Below are 25,142 nucleotides of genomic sequence, written 5' to 3'. Positions count from 1 at the left end.
GAATTATGCTCGTAATCCAAGGCACCACTGTATACTAAAATACAACTATGTATTGCAACTGAAAATACCCAATGCGTTTCCCCGTATTACAGCTGATAAGTGCGGTTCATTGGGGGGTTAACTGTTCCAATAAGCCAAATAGTAATAGAAAATAGCTAAAAATACTTATATATATATATATATATATATATATATATATATATATATATATATATATATATATATATATATACAGAAAAAGGGCACAGATTAGTGGCAACACGAAATAAATTAATTCAGAGTGCATCTGTGTAAATCTCATTAAAGGGGTTGTTCACCAATTTTTTTTTTCTTTCAAATCAACTGGTGCCATAAAGTGGCAGAGATTTGTAATTCACTTCTATTAAAAAATCTTAAGTCTTCCAGTACTTATCAGCTGCTGTGTGTCCTGCAGGAAGTAATGTTTTCTTTCCTGTCTGACACAGTGCTCTCTGTTGCCTCCTCTGTCCATGTCAGGAACTGTCCAGAGCAGCAGCAAATCCCCATAAAACCTCTCCTGCTCTCCAGACGGGAAATAATACAACTTCCTGTTGAGCATACAGCAGCTGATAAGTACTGGAAGGCTTGAGATTTTTTAATAGAAGTAAATTACAAATCTCTGGCACTTTATGGCAGCAGTTGATTTGAAAGAAAAATTTTTTTGGTGTACAACCCCTTTAAAGTGCAACACCACTCACAATCTGTTGTATAATTGGACAGACGTCCATACAATACCATACACAGTGCAATGTTAACCAACTACTGCCCAGATATTCCTATCAAAAAGGGATAAGAGATGTGGCTCAACTGAGCCTCTTACTGTGCCCCTGCTATGGTGAGCAGATTCATGTAATCCGGCAGCCTATCTGGCTGCTCGCATGGCCTGCACACTGGGCTATCGGGAGTCGGGCATATAATGTGTGTGGAGAGTGGCGGGACACCATGCGAGCAGCCAGATAGGCTGCCGGATAACATGAATCTGCTCACCATAGCAGCACCATAAAGATGATGTTATGGTGTCATCAGTGATGTTGTCAATGTCTTCAATAATGTCAGTGATATCATCAAAGATGTCGTTGATGTCATTAGTCATGTCATAGGTGATATCATTGATGATGTCTTCAGTAATGTTGTTCATGATGTAATCAGTGATGTCTTTGATGTTGTCATCAGTAATGCCACCAATGATGTAATTTGTGATGTTGACGATAATGTCATAGATTATGTCATCAGAGATGTCGGCTTTAAAGGGAACCAATCAGCCCTTGGGTTTGGGCTGATATGGTTACTTGAGCATTGTATAAAGCACCTGGAGCGGCCCAATCACGTACCGGCCGCGGCCGCAGCAGGTGCTTTATAACGGAGAAAATGACTTTTATTCCCCGACTCGTGACTATATACGAGCGGGAAAGTAGTCATGGTGGGCGGCTCCCCGCTCGTATCTAGTCACTGCGCTCTGCCCGTCAGCGCGCTCGGCGGGATGATTGACAGGCAGAGAGGCCAGTAACAGACCTCTCTGCCTGTCAATCAACCCCTCTGAGCGCGCTGACAGGCAGAGCGCAGTGACTAGATACGAGTGGAGAGCCGCCCACCATGACTACTTCCCCACTCGTATCTAGTCACGAGTCGGGGAATAAAGGTCATTTTCTCCGTTATAAAGCACCTGCTGCGGCCGGTACGTGCCGGGGCCGCTCCAGGTGCTTTATACAATGCTCAAGGGAACCATATCAGCTCAAACGGGCTGATTGGTTCCCTTTAATGTGATTATGTCATCAATGATGAGTATGGTGTCGTTCATGATGTTGATGTAATCAGTGATATTGATGGTTTCGTCGTTGATGTCATCAGTGATGTCGTCAATGATGTCAACAGTGATTCTGGCGATTATTTCATTAGTGATGTCTTCAATTATGTCATCACTGATATTGTTGATATCATCAGTGATGTCAGCAATGATGTCATCAGTGATGATGTTGTCCATGATTTAATCATTGATGTTGGTGATGATTCTATCAGTGATGATGTCATAAGTGACGTCATCAATGATCTCATTAGTGCTGATGTCATAACTGATGTCAACGACGTCATCAGTAATGTCATCACTGATATCGTTGAGTATGTCATCAGTGATGTCGTTGATTATGTCATCAGTGATGCCATCGATTATCTCATCTGCGATGTAGTTGATTGTGTCATCAGTGATGTTGGTGATATTGTCATCAGTGATGATGCCGATCATGCCAGTGATGTCGTCACTGTCAGACTCAGAGCGGACCCCCGAGGAGGCGGAGAGAGGCTGTTGGGATGTGGAATTGCCTGCAGTGGATCTGTCTGGAGAAGGGCCAGAGGAGCACTGAGATGGTGACCGTTAGGAAGAGAGCCTGGGTCTCTTAGTAGTCCTCCCTTCTGGAGGGGAAATCAGGAGATACCCTTGTGGAGGTGCCTGGGAGGGCAACCGCTCAATGGCGTAAATCATGACTTTAGACAGCTTAGAGACGTCACCAAGTGCCTGAGGCACTAGCCCAAGCGGGAGAGGCCACACGTGAACCTGAAGGAGTAGGGGCCTCCTAGGAGTTGGCACCAAGGTTAAGGCACAGGAGGCAGACTGAGCCAGACTGACCGCAGGGAAACTTCTTGTTACAGCGACCACACACACATAGGGTCCTATTCCACAGGCCGAGGAGGGCCCGATCAACGATGTAAACGAGCGGCGATCTGCTAGATCGCCGCTCGTTTACTGGGCCTATTCCACGGCCCGATGATCGTTGAGCGAGGGCTGCAAGGACATAGTTACTGATGCCCTTGCAGCAGCAGTAATACATTACCTGTCCAGGCTTCTCCGCGCTGTCTTCCTCCCCGGGTCCGGCGCACTCTATCTTCTCAATGGCCGGTCAGCTGACAGGCCACACTCAGCCAATCACAGGCCGCGGCGGTCCCGGCCTGTGATTGGCTGAGCGCTCCGTCGGCTGACCGGCCATTCAGAAGATAGAGAGCGCGGGACCCTGGGATGAAGACAGCGCGGAGAAGAAGCCTGGACAGGTAATGTATGATGATGCTGCTGCTGTCAAATAGTCGGTGGCCCGCCACGCACCGCTATTCAACCGTAGCGATGCGCGGTGGGGGAACAATGATTTTAGGTCTGGCCCTAAATAAACGATCAGCCGATGACACGATCATTGGCTGATCGTTCCCTCTATTCCACCGAGCGATAATCGGCCGAATCGGACCAAATGGGGCCGATCCAGCCGATTATCATTACTGTGGAACAGGGCCCATAGTGTGTTGCCGCGGGGGCGTGCTGCCTGGGGGGGGGGGTCGTCCCGGAAACCAGACATTGTGAATAGGGCTTGCCGAGGGGGTTAGCCTGGGGAGTGGGATATCACCCACTGGGTGAGCCTACCTGACCCTGGAGATGCTTCTGCACTGGCTGTAGGAGCTGGTGCAGAGAATGCTTGAACTGCAACTCTGGAAGCTGGAGACACTGCAAGCATGCTATAAGAAAACAGCAGGTGGCCACAAAGCTGCTGCACTGGAATCAATCAGCACAGATAAGCGGGCAGGAGAAAAGGCCACAAAAAAGAAAGGCGGGGGGCTATAGGGGTGGCCAATGAATGCAGAGCGAGCGGGTATGAAAGGTCAGTGAATGGGAAGCCGCTCCGCCCACAGTGATGTCATGTGTGCGCACACACCTGCCGGGGGAAGGGGGAGAGAGGAGGAAACACCGGCAGCCACCGCCAAAGAAAGAACCACAGTCCCAAAGTCCCCAGGAGAGGGCAACAGTGTGGCCGAGCACTGCAGGCTTGCCCCAGAGGTCGGCTGCAGCAACACAGCAGGAAGAGACATCGCCAGATGCCCAGGAGGGACAAGGTCAGCCAGGGAGAGGAAGATAGGGCCCCAGCAGGGCCTGCAATAGACATGTGGGGAGGCAATAGGATTTATGCTGCCTAGAGAGGGACACCTGCTGTGGGGGAGCTAGGACGGTGGCTGGGGCAGGGGAAGAAAACTACCCGTGCGCCAGCTACGTCTGGTCCCTATGGTGACCTAGGAAAAAAAAAAAAAAGAAATAAAACTAAAATAGTATAGGAGTCACTTCTTCTGACTACTGTAACCTTCTAGTGGCAGCTGCCTACACCCATGTCATTGGCATAACATGAAGTTGGAAACAGCCATAGGAAAGCTGCATACAACTTCAGCCACCGCTATTCAAATGCCAAACCATCAAGCATGCTCATTTCTAATGTCTAGCAGTCAACAAGCCTTTTTTTAGGGCAGCGGGGAAGGCACTTTTCTGCCCTCTGATTAGATCCAGTGTCTACTCAGACCTCACCTGTAATCATTATCAGTGTTATTGAGATTCTGTTTTGTCAGTGTACATTGTTATGAAGAGACAATCTGCATGCACGCATTTCCACTGAGCCCTTCATTCTACCAGACTGTATTACCTGGTCTGTACTTTGTTATTTTAATACTTCAAATGAACACTTACTGCATGTCAATAAAATGTAACAAAAAAACCCACAAACAAAAACTATATATTACCGCAAATGTTTTACGTGCAATATCATGCAGCTTTTTACCACCCCACATGGATGACATATCACCAATGCAGCCTGAGAACCCAGCTCTAGTGCCTGGTATAATAACAACCGATTAGAGTGGAAACTATGTCACAGCAGCAGGAGCCCCACAGGCCTAACCCACCACATGTGACATCACTGCAGGTTCTGGTTTTAGGAGATATCCTGTCCCTTCCTTGTACCTCAGACACACAGACTCCACAACACTTTGCATCAGTTAATTTTATTGAAGGTCAGACACTTAGGGCTTATTCTACCTACAAGTTGGTGAACTTCAAACAAGTTATGCCGCTCAGTACTAGAGAGCAGAACACAGGTTGTTAGCAAGAAGGATTCTATATTATTTACCCTTTCATGGCTAATGTCTCCTCACAGTATCATAAGCAGCTATGTTCCAGAACCAATGAATGATGCACTAATGCTGAGGCAGCGAGTAGGGTGAGGGGACATGGTGATGAAACTAGAGAATGAATACTGTCCACAGGAGCCAGTGACATCACATAACCCTTTCCATGCCAGGTGGATGAACTGTCCCACAAGCACTGGACGGAAGGAGCAGTTCTCTCCAGTGTTGTTACAATGACGTTTCCCTTTTAGTTCTTCAAAGATTCCAGCTTTAGTTTGGCAAAGTCTTCAGCCAGCCTCAGCAGCTCGGGAAGGCAGCTAATGTTCTTGCCTGTGGCCTGTGCAGATGTGTCCTTTCCTCCTCCCTTACCATCCATTAGGTCACACACCTGCTGGACCCACTCATTCGCTTTTAGGCCTTTGTCTGCGGTTTCCTGTGGAAGAGATCAGTCAGTCACACTTGTCTAAGAAATTCTCAAGAAAACTGACCATGAACCTGACTCAATTCTGTTCTTATAAAGAATTGTCTGGCATAGGGGTTACCTGGGGGACCTGGCATAAGCAAGTGATTTTTCCAGATTCATTATCCACAGCAAAAATAATGGCTGAGGTTTTTGGAGACTGGGACTTGAGAAGCTTCAGGGACTCATTCAGAGCCTGAACAAAAAGGAGAGAGATTAGAAAATCAATGGAAGAGAGCACAAACAGGAATAGATAATAAATAAAGCTGTAAGATCAAACATGAACGCACTTTGGCTGATGCTCCAGCTTCCATTTCTAGGACCAGCAGGGGTTGATTTGGATTTTCTGCAATCAGCTGTTTGGTCTTCTCAAGAACCTGAAAAGTTGACCAGTAGAGTACATTAGTCACAGGGCAAAAACACAAACTTACGGTTCTCTATCACGGCCACAGTTGGGGTATTGTGTGACCCTCACCCGCTTCTGAATGTCTGCCTTGCTGGCACGGTCAAGATCATCCATTGTCTTTTTAAGGGATTTGAGCAGCTCTCTGAGTTCATCCTTCTGCCACTGAGAGATGACTGCTGTAGCCAGGGTCTGTGAACATGACAAGGAAGTCAGAGGAGCAAAGAGCAAGAACAAAAAAGAGCGCTTTATGTCGTGGTCATACCTCGCTGAGGTCAGCAATCTCTTTCTGAACATCCTTGTTTGGGGCGGTCTGCTGATTTACTTTAGCTTCTAGTTGAGCAAGTGCAGTTTTTAGGGTCTCCTGTCTCCGAACAGCCTGCAGTGACAGATAATATGGTCATCACCCAGGTGCCATTAAACAACTGAAAGCACAAGACTGAGGCGTTTAATAACTCACCTTCTGCGCCTCTGCCCCAGTGAGGGCGACAATTCTCCGGATTCCCTTTGCAATGGCTTCTTCTGTGACAATGACAAACTGTCCAGCATGGCCTGAGTTCTGCAGATGCCTGTAAGACATGTCAATGTCAGAGACCACAGCACCAGATGTCTTTGTAGTCCCAGTGACCCATCACTTACGTTCCACCACAGAACTCCACAGATGTTAAAGAGCCTGCGGCGCCGGAGGGGTCAGCCAGGAGATCTTCTACAGGGATTCCAACAGACACTACACGCACAGGGTCTGGATAGGTCTCATCGAACACAGCACGAAGCCCCTGAATTGCTTTAGCAGCGGCCAATGGACAATCCAAGGCATGGACAGTCTATGAAAAGAAGCAGACATTTATACATGGAAAAAGTTTGTTTCTTTTAAAAAGGGGGGGGGGGTGTTGGGGTGTTGGGGCTGACTTAGGATCAGTGACTTTTTTATCACCTTGTTCTCCTGAATTAGCTGATTTGCAATCTCCTCTGTTCTGCGGATTTCCTTTGTGCTCATGGCTCCTTTTGCTGTAAAGTCAAACCTCAGCCTATCTGGAGCAACCAGGGAACCCCTTTGATCTGCCTCCCCAAGGACTGAGCGCAAGGAAAAATTCAATATGTGGGTGGCGGTGTGGTTGCTCATAATTGGACGTCTCCTTGTCTAAAAATGTGGAGAGATGTTTATTACAAGATGTCCATTCTGTGTATTTCCTCTAGAAAAGTAAGCAGAACTGGATGCTTACCTCATCCACATAGAGGCGCACTCTGTCACCAACCTTCAGACTGCCATACACAGTCCCTACATGCAGGACAAAACCACCTCGGACCTGAGTGTTCCTTACACTGAACTCTGTTTTCTACAAGAAACAGAGGGGACTTTTAAAAAAAAAAATGATGGTAAACATGGTACAGCAAAATACACTACTTTATTGGACTCCAAAAGACACCTAACACACCCCTTGTTTAGGGCTTATTCACGTTTTGTGAAACACGGAAACCCTGCAGTGGATTCTGTCCCCGCCCGGCATAATGTATCAATATCATGCTGGGAGCAGGAAAGTGTTTTAATATTTGCGGCACTTTAATTAAGCCAGGAAAAAATACTAATTAAGTTTTCCTAGTGATCTAATTAGACAAATCCCATTAGCTTAGGTTCATCATCTTCTGACCTCTGAAATGGCAATGGTGCAAGTAGAAGCTTCACTACTTTTAGCTATCCAACAGAGGCTGATTTAACATAGATCCCTATTGATGCTGGCAGTGCAGGTCTTCAGATCCACAATAACACTGGGACTTGTAGCCATTTTGGAGACAGAAAGATTGTTTGTGAGAAAGTGTCAGTCATTTACAAAAAAAATAAATAAAATACTTTTGGACATGGAATTTCTTCCCAGTCTCTCTCCTGGCTGCAAAAGATGGATTCTATAAAAAGTCAATGGAATCCATCTCCTGAAGTGAGCAGAGACTGGGAGAGAAGCACTTAGCAATGCTCTTCTCCCCGTTTGTTCAAGTGATCTGTGGGGTTATGAACACTTAGGAGGAGATTTATCAAAGGGTGTAAAATTTAGACTGGTGCAAACTGGCCACAGCAACCAATCACAGCTCAGCTTCCAGCTCTGGTCAAAGGAAAGAGGAGCTGTGATTGGTTGCTTTGACCAGTTTGCACCAGTCTAAATTTTACACCCTTTGATAAATCTCCCTCTTAAACCCTAGCTAATCAAAACTTTTGCTATGTTGTGTACTATTTTTGTTTTTATGAATTTTAGAACAGTTTTGTTCCAACACACCTTTTTCTTGCTAAAAAGTACATCTTCTAGTCCTAAAAATATGGCATAAGTCATTTGAGTCTACAGTCTTCTATATAAGGGTATTAAACCACACACCGTATACGCAGCTTATTTACTGCTGCGATACGCAGCAAATACGCAGCAAATACGCAACAAACACGCAGCAGATTAGATCTAAATAACTGGACACAGCATCAAATCTGCACCACCAAATCTGCTTCAAATCTGCTGCGTTTTTGCTGCGTATCTGCTGTGTATACGGTGTGTGGGTTTGTACCCTGAAAGTGACCTGCTAGATACAATAGCGTGACCCCCTCCCACAGCATTTCCCACGCACAGAACCCAGGACTCACATCTTCACTGCTGTCATCTTCTCGAACCATGTATCCCTCATCATAGGTCTGTCCTCCTTGTTCTGCATAAAAGCAGGTCTTATCCAGAACCAGACCACATTCCTGCCCTGTGCTGACCTCATCCACAAAGGTCTTTTCCCGGCGGATTGCCTTCACAGTGGCCTCCACTCCTTCAAACTCTGCAGGTGAGTAAAACACGAAGTTATCACCAAGACTTTTAAGCTGGCCACACACAGGAGAAGATGAGAGCCTGCGGGGTCGGGGATCTCCATAATGCAGCCACAGCATGGGCTCAGGGAGCAGCAAGTATATATTTCTTTTTACTTTCCCCGACTTGCTCTTTAACTGTCGGACAAATGTACCAAATTATGTCAAGCTTTCCTCCATTGGCAGATGTCAGAGAGAAAAGGATTGAGCAGGTTGTATTTTAAACGCCGGAAACTTTGGTACTAGTCGACATATATCACTGCCAAAAGTACGGCAGGGACTTTCAGGCTTGAAAGGTCAGCTTTAGTATACCACTTGTATTCATTCCGCACTGGGGAAACTGCCTCTTACCATAGACGCCATCAGTATTTGAAGTGTAATTGTACTTTGGGGAATCATCCGTTGGCTCTAGACCCCGTGAGCGCAGTTCTTCAATGGCGTAAATATCCAACATCAAAAGATCTTCATCTCCTGCCCCCTTCCCCTGAGACTTGAGCTGTAACAAAACATACAGGTAGGGGATGAAGATTGACCTATTCCCGTACAATATAAACCATATCATTGCTAATGGCTGATCAGATCCAGGGAGGTAAGTGTGTGCGTTATTGTTTTAAAACAACCCATCTTCGGGCATATGTGAAATAAATGTTATGATTACTTTTGCCCCCATTAGTAGATTACTGATGATCTGTCTACATTCATGTCATTCTGCAGCAATCCCATCCATGACACAGCAGTATGGAGGGGCATGTGACCATAATGCCTGTGCAGGTTACTAGGACACAGTGTGTTCCTAAGGAGGAGGCTTAGCGATCAAGATGGTGGATCATCTGTAATAAACTCATCAGGGCAGAAGTAATAACAGTATAGAAATATCTTACCTTCTTTTAATCATTCAAATGATTAAAAAAGAAAATATATTTTCTATCTATCGAGTGGCCAGACACTTTTAAGTCCAGTTTTACCTGTGCAGCCTTCCTCTCCTCTTCAAAGCTCTCCATATCCACTTTGAGGCCTCGTTCCTCTGCAATCAGACCCGTCAGATCCACAGGGAATCCATAAGTGTCATACAGCAGCCATGCTGTGTCACCTGGGGGAGAAGATAAACAGGGACACCAGCTTAACCATCAGACTTGTTAGTCTGGGAAAGCTTTGCAGAGAGAAGCATCTCATACCAGGGATGGTCTTGCTCTCCCCCAAGCTCTGTATTTTACGGTCCAAGATACGGCGCCCTCTGTTCAGGGTTTTTAGGAACTGAGTCTCCTCCTCATTGATGATGTCCTTTACCATGTCAGGGTCTTTCTTAAGCTCAGGGAAAGCATCTCCCTGCAAGGACAGAAGAGGACATTGTAGCCAGCTAATGACAATACATGAAGGACACAATGTGCGACACTTACCAGTGACTGGACGACAACATCAACCAGAGTAGCGAAGAATCCTTTGGAAGCATTAAGTTTCTCATGAGCATATCTCACAGCGCGGCGAAGGATTCGACGTAAAACATATCTGCAAATAAGGATTAGAGTGATATGGCAACGGCTACTTCCACTACATATATACAAATATTGGTCTATGAGTCTTACCCCCGGCCAGTATTGTCAGGTCTCCCACCATCAGCAAGGGCAACTGTAATCGTCCTGGCATGATCTGCGAGCACTCTGTATGCCATGTCTATGCCATCTTCATCCTCTCCACCCACTTTACCTGTATAGGGCCTTGCCCCAGTGCCCTGTGACAAGAGACACTTTACAGTCCCCGCAGCTATAAAAATCTCCTATCCTTACACTATTTGTGGAGACACTACATGAGCAGGGAAATTTCAACTCTCAAGCCTACAGACAAGTGAAGACTGTTTGGGTGGTGACAGGGGTATAAGACAAGACATAACTGTGGATCACTATTTAGTTACCCAGCACCCCCTATTTCTCGATATGTTATATAACATATGTTATTTATATGTTACCTGCAACATTTTATGCAGTGATGAGTATGAATGCAGGCTGTATAAATGCAAGGCAATGTGAATGTTATATCAGACTCCTATAAAGCTGGTCATACATTTAAAATGAATACAGCTCTATCTCCTGATTCCTCCAGTCAGCTGAAGAGAATCATATAGACCGTGTACAAGTATAAAGAGAAACTAGAGCTCATACAGTACACGGTAGAGGGTGTATGATCAAAAGCAAGCAACATTTATAGGTCTGTAACTACATCTGGAACTGCAACTAAGTTTTGCATAGTAAACCTCTACATTTTATTCCATTTTCCCAGGCTTGTAGTCATTTCTTTGCCCATCATAAAACTCAACCCTTTACACCAGTACCTTCTGGATAGCATCAAAGTATGGAATGAAGAGATCAGTGTCATAGTTGGACATCTTGGTCTGCAGCACAGACACCAGCCTCTCCAGCCCCATCCCGGTGTCAATACTTTTCTTAGGCAGTGGTTTCAGAGTCCCGTCACTTTCCCTAAGACAGAACAATCACCATTAAAGTCCCAAATAAGGGGTGCAAAAGACAAGATAAGAGATTACAGGGGTTATCCTGGAGTAACACTCCACTTCTGACACAATCCCATCTTGGTAGTATACTTCTGAGACGGGATTGGGGCAGAAGTGGAACATTTGTAATGTCTGACTAAGGACATTTACAAAAGTTTATTTTTTACTTCAGGTTAATAGAAAAGTAAAAGTAGTATCTGTTAAGCTATATAATATTTGATCCCATAGGCTACCTGTTAAACTGTATAAACACTAGGTTCCAGATCTCCAGCACATTGGGGTCGTCCATATTGACCAAATGAGCAGCATCTCGGCCTCCAATACGGTCAAAGTGAATCTCACTGCATGGTCCACAGGGGCCTGTGTCCCCCATCTCCCAAAAGTTGTCCTTCATGCTGCCTGGTAATATACGGCTTTCTGGAAGCCTACAGAGAACAAGAATCAATTACTATGCCACAGATCCACCTCCAATGCTATAGGAAGGTAAAGTGAGAGACCCCATCTTACCCAAGGTTTAGCCAAATCTGTTTACATTCCAGGTCGGGTTCCAAACCTGCTGCCTCATTACCACCAAAGTAGGTGACATACAGGCGCTCGATGTCTATGCCAAACTCCTTAGTCAAAAGGTCCAGAGCCAGTTTACATGCCAACTCCTGTAAAAAGATGTAGTGTTACTACCCCAGGAATCCAGTCATTAGTGAAGAGTCACTGGGAATGAGGCCACACCTTAAAGTAGTCTCCAAAAGACCAAGAGCCCAACATCTCAAAGAAGGTGTGATGATAAACGTCCTTTCCAACATCATCCAGGTCATTGTGCTTCCCACCAGCACGAATACACTTTTGGGTGTTGGCAGCTCGGGTCAGTTTGGCCATCGGGTGGGAGGGGTCAATGGTGTTCAGGAAGATTGGCTTAAACTGGAGAAAGTATAGAACAGATTGTTAATGTAGAAGAAAATTCGATAACTCTGATAACCTAGAAATTGGCCCCAGACATCAGAATCAGGATAGCTGCAAACAAACAAAAAAAAAAAAAAACTCCCATAAGTGGTCACAGGGGCATTCAATAAGCCGTGACTGGCATCACTGCATTCTGCACCACCTTCCTCAAAATCTGTGCACTGTAAGTAGAGTCTCAGGTCACTGTCTAGGTGTTTACTTATTTTTGGAAGCAGGTGCCAGGTACAGAGTGTCCAGTCAACTCACTGTTTACGGAGTGAAAGGAACATGTCAGCAGGCACGACAAACAATGTCATCTTTTGTCTTTTTTTTGCCATATAGCATAACATCATTGCTTTATAAATAGTGCCACAATAAAAAAGGAGTCAGCTAAGCTATATAAAAAAAACTAATAGACCATGGCAAAACTAGGAGTCATAAATAAAAGTCAGACTAAGGGTATAAACCCACACACCGTATACGCAGCGATACGCAGCAAATACGATCTAAATAACTGCACCACGAATCAAGTCCCCTGGTTTAATGACTAAATGGGAAAAGGAGGCTACAGCTAGTTCACTTAGATTTATGCAGCATTTGTTGGATAAGGAAAAAATTAAGCTTGCCTCTATTGAACTAAAACTGACTGAACAAAGAGATTACTAAGCAATTCTCAAGTTAGTCTGAGTATTCGGTTAAAGAGAATCAGTTGAAGAGCACGATTGAACGCTTCCAGTTCCATTTGAAAGAAAGGAAGCACAAACCGTACGTGAGAGACCTACAAGATTTTAAGGATAATAAGGTCCATAGCTTTTTTAATAAAGGGGTACCTAAGGAATCTGATATCGAAGCCTCTTCAACTGATACCGAATACTCTGATTACGAACAAGACCCTCCACTAAGAGGGAGGGGCAGGGGTCAAAAAGGGGGAAGAAGGAGAGGCAGAGGGACCTCATGTGGTGGTAGAGGCCGTGGGGACCTGCCTTTTTTAGACAAGAACTATCCTGTTCCTTATGCCCTGCGCAACAGGAAACAGTACAAATAAACAGCGACCTCCAGGTGGTTAATTTGTCAAAACGTCACCTCTCTGAAGCAGAAATGTGTGTACTGAGTAGAGGTTTGGGATTTGTGCCCACTGGCCCTTTCAATAAATTTAATTGTGTGAAGGATCTCCACCTGTTCGCACAAAAATTGCACTGGCACAAGTTCCATCGGTTAAAAGAGTAACAGAAATGCCAGGAATTGGGACTCCCAAGAGATGTCCTGGAAGGTGCGAACATTTTGGTGGACCTCTTGAATGAAGGTGAAAGAGCTAGTAGGCAGGGCCCATTTACCACTTTAAAGAACAAAAGTGTGAAAATGCCTCCATCTTGTGAGATCTCTTGTGTGGATGTTTTTGTGGATCGGGTTATGAGAGATTTGGAGCATGTGAGGAGCAATCATCCCCATAATCTAACTAAGGAGGAGTCAGATGTGGTAAAAACGCTTGAGTCAGACAAGTCAGTAGTGATAATGTCCTCTGACAAAGGAGGCAATATTGTTCTGATGGACACTGACCAGTACCGCACTATGTGTATGAACTTGTTATCATCAGCAGATTGTTACGAAGTTCTACAGAGTAATCCCACTCAGATGTATCTATCAGAACTAAAAGGTCTGATTAAGAGAGGAAGAACAGCCGGATTAATAAGTGGTGAAGAGGCCAACTTTCTTGTACCTAATTTTTCTAGGGTGGCGACATTTTATTCGCTACCTAAGGTACATAAGGGGACTACACCCCTAAAAGGCAGGCCAATTGTCTTGGGTGTGGGGTCCTTGTCACAAAATGTTGGCATCTATATCGACAAGGTCCTCCAGCCTTTTGTTACCGGCTTACAATCATGTGCCCCGGCGTATGCGAATCTCCTTCTGGGTTGGTGGGAGGAGTCCATAGTGTTTGTAGAGGACAACTCCCATTTTACAGACAAGGTGGGCATTTGGGCCAGCTTCATCGATGATATATTCCTGACATGGAGCGGGTCCAAAAAAGACTTTGCAGATTTTGTGGCAAGACTAAACACTAATGAGGTGGGTTTAAGATTCACATATGAGGTACATGAGACAAGATTACCTTTTTTGGACATTCTGATTACCAAAAATGAATTGGGAGGGCTAGATACCACGGTATTTAGAAAACCCACCTCAACTAATGCTCTACTCTCTTTGCAAAACCATCATCCTCGGGCCCTGAAAGCCGGTATACCAAAGGGGCAATATTTGAGGGTGAAAAGAAATTGTTCTACCCCCTTAGAGTTCAAACGACAAGCTGATGACTTACGCAATCGTTTTACAAGTAGGGGGTTATCCCGATTATATTTTGTGCAGGGCTTATCAGGAAGCTAGGAGGGTGGATCGCGCTCAACTTTTGGTACCACACCAGAAGCCTGATAGTGAGAACACAACAAGACTCATTGCGACATTTGATGGAGCAAGTAACCAAGTAAGGAGAATTATAGAGAGACACTGGGACATTCTCCTCCTGGATCCCGATCTTCAAGATACTGTGGCCCAAAGACCACAGGTTACATTCAGGAGGGGGAGAAGTCTCAAGGACCGACTTATTAAGAGTCATTTTGAGGGCCCAAGGGGACCAGGCACCTGGCTGGACAGACAGGTGCAGGGGTGCTTTAGATGTAGTGGCTGTGTAGCCTGTGACCACATTGAGAAGTGTAAGCACTTTGAGAGTAGAGTAACTGGAAAACGTTTTGTAATCAGGGACTTCATAAACTGTCGCTCGAAGGGAGTGATTTATAAAGTGACTTGCTCTTGTGGATTGGAATACGTGGGCAAAACCCGTAGAGAGTTGAGGAGGAGGGTGGGAGAACACCTTAGGGAAATTAGGATAAAAGCAGACAAGCCATTAGCTAGACATGTGAACCGTATGCATGGGGGAGACGTAAGATAGATAAAATTTGTCGGGATTGAACTGGTGAAGCCAAACCCCAGAGGGGGAGATTGGGATAGGTTGATTCTGCAGAGAGAGACAAAGTGGATTTTTAGGTTGCAGACCATGGCACCGAAGGGCCTTAATGAGCAGTTGAGTTTTGCCTGCTTTTTATGAATTATCCTTAAATATCCCTGTTGTCACCTATTTTCTCCCTTTTACATATATGTTCTCCTCTATGTGCTCTATATTCTGTACTCCTTCTATACTGTTGTGTAGTACTGCATCCGGATAATTATTCAAGTCCCTCTGTATAGTTCTTTTAATTTATCCCATCTTTTTATTCCTTCTCAATATAGCAGAATATCGGTCGACTTAGGGTTAACAAAGAGACCTATCAGGTGCCCGCTTTTAGTCATGTGTCCAACTTGCTACTTATATGTATTGTAAATCCTAAAACATCTTTTCTAATTTATAAATATCCTTTATGTATACTTCTAACTGCCTGTGTTCACTCATAAGTGTTTTTATTTGCAGGAGGCTGTACTTAAAGAGCCTGGTAACGGCCTAATATTTTTGCATAGTAACTTGCGAGGGTCGGAGATAGTGACGTCACGCATCCCCTAGGCAACGCCTGACGCCGCCTGGGATATGCGTGCGACTAACCGGATGTGATGTTGAAGTCCACCGGAAGTTGAGCCGGCGTCCAGGAAGCGTGGAGTATGGCATCCAGGCAAAGGTAATTATAAAAGTAACTCTGCACTAGACGATACCAGGGACCGCTAGGATAGTCTGTAGATAGCCACTGCACCAGACTGTGCCACTGCAGAAACGGCCAAGAGCAGGTGCAATAGCTTATAACTGCCTTATTGGCATACATATAGCATACAGCACTTTAGCCATTTGGGCCTTTTTGTATAATTTGTGCAATAACGTGCCAATTGCCCACTGGTAGAGGCACACTAATATAGCACTTTACTCATTTTTTCTGCAGTAGCCACTTTTGTCATCACCACTGTGATCTAAGATTAGTAGGTACTCTCATGATATTGCATGACCTATTACTATATAAATTTACCCATTTTTTGTTTCCATAATTTCCCCTGATGTTAATTGGCAAATCCAATAGAAACGGGCCACGTCGGGATGTGGACTTAGGGTTTTTTTAGGGAGTGTTTTCCAAGGGGTAGTTCGGGGCAGGGGTTGCCCTTTTTAGGGCGAGTGCTCCGACAGACTCGGTGCGAGCAGGAGTAGTAGCATACTCACACAACTAGGGGCGTCTAGGGAGAGCTATCCTGACAGCCCGGCATCTTGGTGTACCCCTGTCTTCTACCAAGTTGGACTCCTAAGAGAGAAATACTGAATTGACCGTGGAGTGGGTGAGATTGAACCATTTATTTCTCCTCTGTACCACATAGTTTGAGTTATAGTGTGGATTGAGTCCAACGAGTGCCACGATATTGGTGAGTGGCTATACAGATGGTTTCATTTTCTGGTGAGCACCACGTGTGTGGTATTTAATTGTTTGTGGGGTGCTTTCTATTTTTAATATTATCATTAAAAGTGATGTTTTATTGGTGTTTCCCCATTTAGCTTTTTTTTTTTTTGCTATTTTTGTTTTTGTATATGATTTACCATAAGGGGTTTAGTTTAGTCATTGAATATCATTGACTAAAATTGTATTTGCTAAATAACTGAACACAGTATCAAATCTGCACCATCAAGTCTGCTGCGTATTTGTTGCGTATCTGCTGCGTATACGGTGTGTGGGTTTGTACCCTAAGGGTACTGTGATGCTGTGTTCAGTTATTTAGATCTAATCTGCTGCATATTTGCTGCGTATCGCAGCAGTAAATACGCTGCGTATACGGTGTGTGGGTTTATACCCAAAGGGCCATTGGCTGAAAATGTGCTCAATGCAGTAGTGGCTATAGCAGTGTAGCTGCAGACATCAGGTATAATAGGGGGCTACAGATTTCTTGGCTGCTTGAATGTCCGTAGTCAGACAGCACAGAATGTCTGTTATCTGCTGCCAGATAGCAGGAAACCTCCCGCCCCTTCCTTGCTCACACATAGGGGAGGGGGCTGCAGCCATCCACTGCACACTGTGAAGTCTTAATACAAAACGCTGAGTAATGAGAGTGCCCCCACCCTGCCAGTGTGATCCTATCCCTACAGATACAATGTTCACAGTATTAAAACCTTTCACCTTGTTTATGGCACTGATAACCTAACCATATGTGGTGTTCAGAATCAGGCAAGCCCCTTATAAACCTGTACTGTAACATAAAAGGTCTATGGTTCTCTAATAGATTTTGGGTGGAATTTACACATTGGTCTTCAATTAACTCCGGCTGCTGTTAGACTTGGCAGATTCATTAGGAGGCACTGCAGATGCTGCCTGTGCTCTGCACATACAACTCTATTCTACCTCCGGGCAACCCTACAGTCTAGTGCAGTGATGGCTAACCTTGACACTCCAGCTGTTGCAAAACTACAATTCCCATCATACCTAGGTAGCCAAATCCATTTCTTTGGTTGTTCAGGCATTACGGGAATTGTAGTTTTGCCACAGCTGGAGTGTCAAGGTTAGCCATCACTGCTCTAGTGTGAGCTGCATCTCTCCACGCTGAACTTTATAGTTCATAGTTATAGAGAACATGTGACCACAACATTGGACTGACCCTTAAAACTCCTCCAAATCTTAAAACTCTCAGATTATATTAAGTGAATGGGAGCCTGAAATCCATTGTAGCTTAAAGTGTCACTGTCATTATAACTTTTAATATCTAAATCAATAGTAGATGTGAAATAAAGCAAGTTTCCAAGTTTTTTTTCTGTTATCATGGGAAGCATGGCACTTCCTGTGTTCTGACCTATTTTTTCCCCAAAGAGACAAAACACAGGAAGTCCTATGTTTCCCAGGTCATGTGAGTGCTCACAGAGAAGGCAGTCATGTGACTGATGGACACATTGAGCCGTGACTTCATGTGTTTAGTCTCTTTGTTTTTCCCAACCAGCACAAGACTAAAAATCCGCCTTCAGGAGACTGGACCTGGATTTCTGGTAAGTATAGCTTTGTTTTACAGCATGATAACAACAAAAATAATAATAATAATAATAATAATAATAATAGTGAATTGCAGACTTGCTTTATATAACATTTACTGTTGGAGATTTTGAAAGTTATTACCACAGTGACACTTTAATACTCCTCATAAAGGATATTAAAGTAAGAAGTCCTCAGCTGTGCGAACACCTTAGGTCAGGACTGTTTTTCAGTGCCTGAATATAAACAAGTGTGTTCCCAGTCCCTATCTGTCAAATGAAAGTTTAAAAAATTGGGATGTATGAAAACAAAATTTTTTAGCAATACAACAACAAAGATTTTACCTGCATCAGACCCCTCTAAGTTCTACAAATGTTACAGCCCCTTGTCATTTCCCCTCTCAGGGCACTTATGATTGATCACTGGGGGCATAGTCCTGTTTGTTTTCCCTGCAAACAGCTGATCAAAGGGGGTAGTTAAAAACCATCCATCTGAATTATTATATACACCCAAATCTTGGAGAGGGGGTCCAGGGACCCTGATCCTGGAAAATAGAAGTAGAACTGGGGATCACCTCAGATCCCTCTGCCCTTGCAGCCCATAAACCTGGAGACCACAACACATCCTGGACTTAAGGACAGTGGGCACCACTTACCTGGTTCATGCCAGCATTGGCAAACAGCAGCGTAGGATCATCCAAGGGGATGGTGGCGGAGGAGTGGACATAGGTGTGACCATTGTCCTTGAAGAAATCAATAAACTTCTGTCGGATCTGTAAGGCAGTCAGTGGTGTTGCCATCGTGTCTGTGACCTACAACAAAACACCACAAATCACAACTCACCCCTCACAGGGCAGCCACATCACATCAAGGAAATCAATGAAAAGGAGCTCAGACCTTACAGCGCCCACAGAGGCCTGGGAGCATTGTGTCCTGTATATCCATGGGTACCCCAGCTCTCTCTATATATAAGGAAGATCTCCATAGTAACCAGCACTGGGATAAACCCAACCTACACGATTAGTAGCAATGTATTCCCCCATGGTCCTCTCTATATGGGATGGATATTCATACAAACCCCCTCCCCGTGGCGCCCCCTTCGGGATGCCTATAGCGCCCATTCCTGTTACACCCTTATATATGGGACAATCTCTCCACTGCCTTCCTTTATACCGGGCTGATAACCGCTCCTGCAGACGGCTGCAATGGATTACGGGATGTACCGGAGACCTACCACCGTTTCACCGGCTACACACGTTGCCTCCGAATGTATAAGCAGAATGCGCTGACAGTAGAGCGAATCCCCGCCCTCGCTATTGGCTGATTGGATAAGAGGTACCGGCTGCAGGCCTTTATTGGATAAAGAAGCTGCCAGTCATCCATAACGAGGCTTGCGGCTGATGCAACTGGAGGCAAGGCTTTGGTCATGTGACGGGGGAAAATATGGGGGGTGAGTGAAGGCGGAGGTCTGGCCGACCTGCTAGTGCAGAAAGCGAAGGCTCCTGTGACATACGGAGGAGGGAAGCCATAGCTTCTACCAGCAGAGGGCAGTATCTCACCTTTGACGCAAACCGCAATTTGTACGAACATGACGGGAGTGACCACTACAGGAGATTGGGCCCTACTAGGAGTCAGTAATAACATCTAACATCCAGACCTTGAAGTCTCCATCTTAGAGACCGCCACTGCAGTCACGCTATCAGCACTTCACTGAAATGGAGACACACTATCAGCACTAGGAATTGCAGTGCTCCTATATACCATGTGTTACGGTAATAGCCAGGACTAGTTAGTTCCAGGCTTCAGAATGTGCCAGGAAGATCAAAGGGTGACACCTACATGTGAGACTAACTAAAGAATGCCAACTCTTAACCCATTCAGGTCCATTCACCCACTGTTAACCCCTTCACATCCACTACTGTTCAATTCCCCCACTGTTAACCCCTTCACATCCACTACAATCTAATTCATCCACTGTTAACCCCTTTAGATCCACAACACTTCAATTCATCCACTTTTAACCCCTACACATCCACCACAGTTTAATTCATATACTGTTAACCCCTTCAGCTCCAGGAATATTTTATTTTTTTTCTAACTATATGTAATTTTTAACACCTGAAAACCAGGCTCATTTTAATTTATTTTTCTTATTTGTCTTAGATATAGAAAAATCATTTTTACTGTAGGGATTTGGAGTAATGTGATGGTAAAGTGTCTATTTGGGGTTATATGTCCCACTATTTGAAGTCCAATAAAATCACGCAATCAAATTGTTATCCAATCACTTTACCATATCCTAGAAGAGCGCTTACTCTCGTACAGGTTCTGTGATTTTCAGACATTTTTACTGTACAGATTCGGAGTAATGTGATGGTAAAATGCCTATTTGGGGCTATATGTCGCACTATTTGAAGTCCAATAAAATCACGAAATCAAATTGTTATCCAATCTCGTTACCATATCCTAGAAGAGTGCTTACTCTCGTACAGGTTCTGTGATTTTCAGACATTTTTACTGTAGGGATTTGGAGTAATGTGATGGTAAAGTGTCTATTTGGGGCTATACGTCGCACATTTTGAAGTCCAATAAAATCACGAAATCAAATTGTTATCCAATCACACTACCATATCCTAGAAGAGCGCTTACTCTCATACAGGTTCTGTGATTTTCAGACATTTTTACTGTACGGATTCGGAGTAATGTGATGGTAAAATGTCTATTTGGGGCTATATGTCGCACATTTTGAAGTCCAATAAAATCACGAAATCAAATTGTTATCCAATCACACTACCATATCCTAGAAGAGCGCTTACTCTCGTACAGGTTCTGTGATTTTCAGACATTTTTACTGTACGGATTTGGAGTAATGTGATGGTAAAGTGTCTATTTGGGGCTATATGTCGCACATTTTGAAGTCCAATAAAATCACGAAATCAAATTGTTATCCAATCACACTACCATATCCTAGAAGAGCACTTACTCTCATACAGGTTCTGTGATTTTCAGACATTTTTACTGTACGGATTCGGAGTAATGTGATGGTAAAGTGTCTATTTGGGGCTATATGTCGCACTATTTGAAGTCCAATAAAATCACGAAATCAAATTGTTATCCAATCACTTTACCATATCCTAGAAGAGCGCTTACTCTCGTACAGGTTCTGTGATTTTCAGACATTTTTACTGTACGGATTCGGAGTAATGTGATGGTAAAATGTCTATTTGGGGCTATATGTAGCACTATTTGAAGTCCAATAAAATCACGAAATCAAATTGTTATCCAATCACACTACCATATCCTAGAAGAGCGCTTACTCTCGAACAGTTTCTGTGATTTTTAGACATTTTTACTGTACGGATTCGGAGTAATGTGATGGTAAAGTGTCTATTTGGGGTTATATGTCCCACTATTTGAAGTCCAATAAAATAAAAAAAAAAAATTGTTATCCAATCCCACTACCATATCCTAGAAGAGCGCTTACTCTCGAACAGTTTCTGTGATTTTAAGACATTTTTACTGTAGGGATTTGGAGTAATGTGATGGTAAAATGTCTATTTGGGGCTATATGTCGCACTATTTAAAGTCCAATAAAATCATGAAATCAAATTGTTATCCAATCTCGTTACCATGTCCTAGAAGAGTGCTTACTCTCGTACAGGTTCTGTGATTTTCAGACATTTTTACTGTAGGGATTTGGAGTAATGTGATGGTAAAGTGTCTATTTGGGGCTATATGTCGCACATTTTGAAGTCCAAAAAAATCACGAAATCAAATTGTTATCCAATCACTTTACCATATCCTAGAAGAGCGCTTACTCTCGTACAGGTTCTGTGATTTTCAGACATTTTTACTGTACGGATTCGGAGTAATGTGATGGTAAAGTGTCTATTTGGGCCTATATGTCGCACATTTTGATGTCCAATAAAATCACGAAATCAAATTGTTATCCAATCACACTACCATATCCTAGAAGAGCGCTTACTCTCATACAGGTTCTGTGATTTTCAGACATTTTTACTGTACGGATTCGGAGTAATGTGACGGTAAAATGTCTATTTGGGGCTATATGTAGCACTATTTGAAGTCCAATAAAATCACGAAATCAAATTGTTATCCAATCACACTACCATATCCTAGAAGAGCGCTTACTCTCGAACAGTTTCTGTGATTTTCAGACATTTTTACTGTAGGGATTTGGAGTAATGTGGTGGTAAAATGTCTATTTGGGGCTATATGTCGCACATTTTGAAGTCCAATAAAATCACGAAATCAAATTGTTATCCAATCTCGCTACCATATCCTAGAAGAGCGCTTACTCTCGTACAGGTTCTGTGATTTTTAGACATTTTTACTGTACGGATTCGGAGTAATGTGATGGTAAAATGTGTATTTGGGGCTATATGTCGCACATTTTGAAGTCCAATAAAATCATGAAATCAAATTGTTATCCAATCTTGTTACCATATCCTAGAAGAGCGCTTACTCTCGTACAGGTTCTGTGATTTTCAGACATTTTTACTGTACGGATTCGGAGTAATGTGATGGTAAAATGTCTATTTGGGGCTATATGTAGCACTATTTGAAGTCCAATAAAATCACGAAATCAAATTGTTATCCAATCACACTACCATATCCTAGAAGAGCGCTTACTCTCGAACAGTTTCTGTGATTTTCAGACATTTTTACTGTAGGGATTTGGAGTAATGTGGTGGTAAAATGTCTATTTGGGGCTATATGTCGCACATTTTGAAGTCCAATAAAATCACGAAATCAAATTGTTATCCAATCACACTACCATATCCTAGAAGAGCGCTTACTCTCGAACAGTTTCTGTGATTTTCAGACATTTTTACTGTACGGATTCAGAGTAATGTGATGGTAAAGTGTCTATTTGGGGTTATATGTCCCACTATTTGAAGTCCAATAAAATAAAAAAAAAAAATTGTTATCCAATCCCACTACCATATCCTAGAAGAGCGCTTACTCTCGTACAGGTTCTGTGATTTTCAGACATTTTTACTGTAGGGATTTGGAGTAATGTGATGGTAAAGTGTCTATTTGGGGCTATATGTCGCACATTTTGAAGTCCAAAAAAATCACGAAATCAAATTGTTATCCAATCACTTTACCATATCCTAGAAGAGCGCTTACTCTCGTACAGGTTCTGTGATTTTCAGACATTTTTACTGTACGGATTCGGAGTAATGTGATGGTAAAGTGTCTATTTGGGCCTATATGTCGCACATTTTGATGTCCAATAAAATCACGAAATCAAATTGTTATCCAATCACACTACCATATCCTAGAAGAGCGCTTACTCTCATACAGGTTCTGTGATTTTCAGACATTTTTACTGTACGGATTCGGAGTAATGTGACGGTAAAATGTCTATTTGGGGTTATATGTAGCACTATTTGAAGTCCAATAAAATCACGAAATCAAATTGTTATCCAATCACACTACCATATCCTAGAAGAGCGCTTACTCTCGAACAGTTTCTGTGATTTTCAGACATTTTTTACTGTAGGGATTTGGAGTAATGTGGTGGTAAAATGTCTATTTGGGGCTATATGTCGCACATTTTGAAGTCCAATAAAATCACGAAATCAAATTGTTATCCAATCTCGCTACCATATCCTAGAAGAGCGCTTACTCTCGTACAGGTTCTGTGATTTTTAGACATTTTTACTGTACGGATTCGGAGTAATGTGATGGTAAAATGTGTATTTGGGGCTATATGTCGCACATTTTGAAGTCCAATAAAATCATGAAATCAAATTGTTATCCAATCTTGTTACCATATCCTAGAAGAGCGCTTACTCTCGTACAGGTTCTGTGATTTTCAGACATTTTTACTGTACGGATTCGGAGTAATGTGATGGTAAAATGTCTATTTGGGGCTATATGTAGCACTATTTGAAGTCCAATAAAATCACGAAATCAAATTGTTATCCAATCACACTACCATATCCTAGAAGAGCGCTTACTCTCGAACAGTTTCTGTGATTTTCAGACATTTTTACTGTAGGGATTTGGAGTAATGTGGTGGTAAAATGTCTATTTGGGGCTATATGTCGCACATTTTGAAGTCCAATAAAATCACGAAATCAAATTGTTATCCAATCTCGTTACCATATCCTAGAAGAGTGCTTACTCTCGTACAGGTTCTGTGATTTTCAGACATTTTTACTGTAGGGATTTGGAGTAATGTGATGGTAAAGTGTCTATTTGGGGCTATATGTCGCACATTTTGAAGTCCAAAAAAATCACGAAATCAAATTGTTATCCAATCACTTTACCATATCCTAGAAGAGCGCTTACTCTCGTACAGGTTCTGTGATTTTCAGACATTTTTACTGTACGGATTCGGAGTAATGTGATGGTAAAGTGTCTATTTGGGCCTATATGTCGCACATTTTGATGTCCAATAAAATCACGAAATCAAATTGTTATCCAATCACACTACCATATCCTAGAAGAGCGCTTACTCTCATACAGGTTCTGTGATTTTCAGACATTTTTACTGTACGGATTCGGAGTAATGTGACGGTAAAATGTCTATTTGGGGCTATATGTAGCACTATTTGAAGTCCAATAAAATCACGAAATCAAATTGTTATCCAATCACACTACCATATCCTAGAAGAGCGCTTACTCTCGAACAGTTTCTGTGATTTTCAGACATTTTTACTGTAGGGATTTGGAGTAATGTGGTGGTAAAATGTCTATTTGGGGCTATATGTCGCACATTTTGAAGTCCAATAAAATCACGAAATCAAATTGTTATCCAATCTCGCTACCATATCCTAGAAGAGCGCTTACTCTCGTACAGGTTCTGTGATTTTTAGACATTTTTACTGTACGGATTCGGAGTAATGTGATGGTAAAATGTGTATTTGGGGCTATATGTCGCACATTTTGAAGTCCAATAAAATCATGAAATCAAATTGTTATCCAATCTTGTTACCATATCCTAGAAGAGCGCTTACTCTCGTACAGGTTCTGTGATTTTCAGACATTTTTACTGTACGGATTCGGAGTAATGTGATGGTAAAGTGTCTATTTGGGGTTATATGTCCCACTATTTGAAGTCCAATA

The 25,142-nt window shown here is 43.2% G+C and overlaps 2 protein-coding genes across 7 annotated transcripts in view; one reads left to right on the top strand and one right to left on the bottom strand.

The window, feature by feature from the left end:
- The window catches only part of LOC138788477 (fibulin-7-like), a 73,943-nt gene that overhangs the window by 8,674 nt on the left and 40,127 nt on the right, over nt 1–25,142 (top strand). The window contains exon 1 of one of the 5 annotated variants that reach the window (XM_069966361.1): nt 15,669–15,732. The exons of 1 other annotated variant lie outside the window; for it this stretch is intronic. The gene's annotated coding sequence lies outside the window, so the exon portion shown is untranslated. Of the gene's footprint in view, nt 1–15,668; nt 15,733–18,013; nt 18,060–19,480; nt 19,589–25,142 lie in introns of those variants that run through there. 3 more of the 5 variants (XM_069966357.1, XM_069966362.1, XM_069966360.1) reach the window with 3 other exon arrangements.
- AARS1 (alanyl-tRNA synthetase 1) lies at nt 4,800–19,381 on the bottom strand. Of its 2 annotated transcripts, none has more exons than XM_069966355.1 (21): nt 19,276–19,381; nt 18,698–18,853; nt 11,861–12,049; nt 11,642–11,787; nt 11,368–11,559; nt 10,958–11,102; nt 10,215–10,360; nt 10,029–10,137; nt 9,807–9,957; nt 9,597–9,721; nt 8,983–9,127; nt 8,425–8,603; nt 7,028–7,141; nt 6,739–6,945; nt 6,444–6,628; nt 6,265–6,373; nt 6,070–6,183; nt 5,877–5,996; nt 5,692–5,778; nt 5,484–5,597; nt 4,800–5,374 (listed from the first exon to the last, which is right to left on the bottom strand). In XM_069966355.1, exons 2-21 carry the CDS (start codon nt 18,839–18,841, stop codon nt 5,189–5,191), a joined length of 2,907 nt encoding a protein of 968 aa, XP_069822456.1. In that variant the 5' UTR covers nt 18,842–18,853; nt 19,276–19,381; the 3' UTR covers nt 4,800–5,188. The 2 variants fall into 2 exon arrangements, with proteins under 2 accessions (XP_069822456.1, XP_069822457.1); XM_069966356.1 differs by having other exon boundaries at nt 19,215–19,298.

This window comes from Dendropsophus ebraccatus, chromosome 4 (genome assembly GCF_027789765.1).
Source record: "Dendropsophus ebraccatus isolate aDenEbr1 chromosome 4, aDenEbr1.pat, whole genome shotgun sequence".
In the NCBI taxonomy this organism is placed as follows: domain Eukaryota; kingdom Metazoa; phylum Chordata; class Amphibia; order Anura; family Hylidae; genus Dendropsophus; species Dendropsophus ebraccatus.
The sequence above is the reverse complement of the archived record's forward strand: the minus strand, read 5'-3'. Positions and strand labels throughout refer to the sequence as shown.